General features: G+C 36.8%; 1 protein-coding gene across 1 annotated transcript in view; it reads right to left on the bottom strand.

The window, feature by feature from the left end:
* Positions 1-810: 810 nt before the first annotated feature.
* DDX58 (DEAD (Asp-Glu-Ala-Asp) box polypeptide 58) overlaps positions 811-2,420 on the bottom strand; it is a 25,097-nt gene continuing 23,487 nt past the window's right edge. Inside the window, 1 exon segment of the mRNA XM_006878352.1 lies at positions 811-987. Within this exon segment, the coding sequence (XP_006878414.1) occupies positions 811-987 (177 nt within the window).

Here is a 2,420-nt window from a genome sequence, read left to right on the forward strand (position 1 = left end):
TCTATGAGTGTTAATGGTTGATCCAAGAAGAAAGAAGTCCTTGACAACTTCAATCTTTTCTCCATTGATAAGAATGTTGTTTATTGGTCCAGTGTTGAGGATTTTTGTTTTCTTTACATTGAGATGCAATCCATACTGAAGGCTGTGCTCTTTGATCTTCATCAGTAATTATTTTAAGTCCTCTTGACTTTCAGCAAGCAAGGTTGTATCATCTGCATATAGCAGGTTGTTAATGAGTCTTCCTCCAATTCTGACACACGTTTTTCTTCATAGAACCCAGCTTTTCAGATTATTTGCTCAGCATACAGGTTGAATAAGTATGGTGAATACAACCCTGTCGCACATCTTTATTAATTTTAAACCGTTCAGTGTTCCCATGTTCTGTCCAAACAACTGCCTCTTGGTCCATGTACAGGTTCCTCATGAGCACAATTAAGTGTTCAGGAATACCCATACTTTGCAATATTGTCCATAGTTTGTCATGATCCACACAATCAAAAGCCTTTGCATAGTCAATAAAGCACAGGTAAACATCTTTCTGGTATTCACATATTGTTGTTGTTAAGTGCCATTGAGTCAATTCCTACCCATAGCGACATAGGGTTTCCAAGGAACAGCTGGTAAGCTTGAACCACCAACGTTGTAGTGCAAATGATTTTGCATAATAGGAGGCTTCAAAAAAATGTATGGAAAAAAATGCATTATCTTTTGATTCCACTTTTCCGCAAACTTTTTGAAGTTCCCTTGTATATAGAAACTTGACTGCATAGCAGTGAGGAAAGTACAGTGTTTTAAGTAAATGCCATTGAGTCATTTGTTTACACACACAGTAAGAACATTTATATCCACAAGTGCTCTGGTTTTAACAAAGAGAATGATTCTTTTCTCTGGGTTTAAGTGGTACTCCTCTTTCAGGATGAAATGAAGTTCTTTCAATTTTTGGTTCTCATTGCTAGAATCCATGGAAACAATCTCTAGTTCCGACAGCTTTATGTAAAAGGGAAACATTTTATAAATGGCCTGTAAATTCTAGAACACACTGATATTTTTCTATAGCTCAAATGATTAATCTTTAAGTCTCTGACCACAATTTTTTAAGAAATAATCTTCTGATGTGGTGCTGTAGGATCAGCACTGGACTGTAAACCACAAGGTCAGCAGTTCAAACCCACCAGCTACTCCTTAGAAATTCTATACAGGGTCACTATGAGTCAGAACCGACTCGACGGCACTTAACAACAACTTGCATATATCGCCAATTTAAATTGATACAACCTTTTAAGAATGCAGTTTGGCAATATATATCAAAACTTAAAGCTCACACATGCTTTGATCCTGCAATTCTACATTGAAGTATTGAAGCCATAGTTATATTTAGAAAAGCAAGGAAAATATCTCCAAAGCTGTTCACTGTACTAGTGTTTAGAATATATAAGGAAATAGAAAACAACCTAAAAGACCAACAATAAGGTAGTAGTTTAATAAATCATGGGTTAAGCTTTTAATGGAGTCCAAGTGTGGCACTGTAGAATAAAAACTGGACTGCTAACTGCAAGGTTGGTAGTTCAAACCCATCAGCCACTCCTCGGAAACCCTATACAGGGTCACTATGAGTCAGAACTGACTCGACAGCACTTAACAACAGCATTTAATGTTAATATGACTTAAAAATAATGAGAGGTGTTTATGTCTATGCTAATATGAACAGACCTCCAATATATAAGAAAGATCATGGTATGAGACAGCTTGTTCAGTATGATTCCAGCTTCACAAACACATACCTATAACCAATGGGATGCTAGATTCAGTTCCTTCCAGGCTACATGCAAGTGTCACATTTTCAAGAACTGTGTGAGCTGGTTTTAAGCAATCATTATTAAAAATTCAATCATATAAACTTACAGTTAAATAACTTATTTAAAAACAAGTGTAATGTAAATCAAAACCACAATGAAATACTACTCTACAAATTCCAAAACTTGCAGATAGTACCCATATGACCTAGCCTTGATGGCTTGATAATCAGAACTAGACTGTTGTTGTTGTTGTTGGTAAGTGCCGTCGAGTCAGTTCCAACCCATAGCGACCCTGAACAGGGTTTCCGAGGCTGTAAATCCTTATGGGAGCAGAAAGCCTCATCTTTCTCCTGCAGAGCAGCTGGTAGTTTTGAACTTCTGAAACTACCGATTCACAGTCCGATTCATACCCACTACACTACCAGAGCTCCTTCAGAGCTAGACTAGAGGAAGATTAAAAAAAAAAAAAATTTTTTTTTTTTGATAAAGGAAACAAGGGTAAATTGCTACAATTTGACGAACTTGACCTATACTCATGGAGGCAGTAACTCTAAATACCAACAGAGAAGGAAGGAGTCTTCACATCAAGTATCAATGCTATCCCCTCTGTACACAGGGTAGATA

This window comes from Chrysochloris asiatica, unplaced genomic scaffold (assembly GCF_000296735.1).
Source record: "Chrysochloris asiatica unplaced genomic scaffold, ChrAsi1.0 scaffold00053, whole genome shotgun sequence".
Classification (NCBI taxonomy): Eukaryota; Metazoa; Chordata; class Mammalia; order Afrosoricida; family Chrysochloridae; genus Chrysochloris; species Chrysochloris asiatica.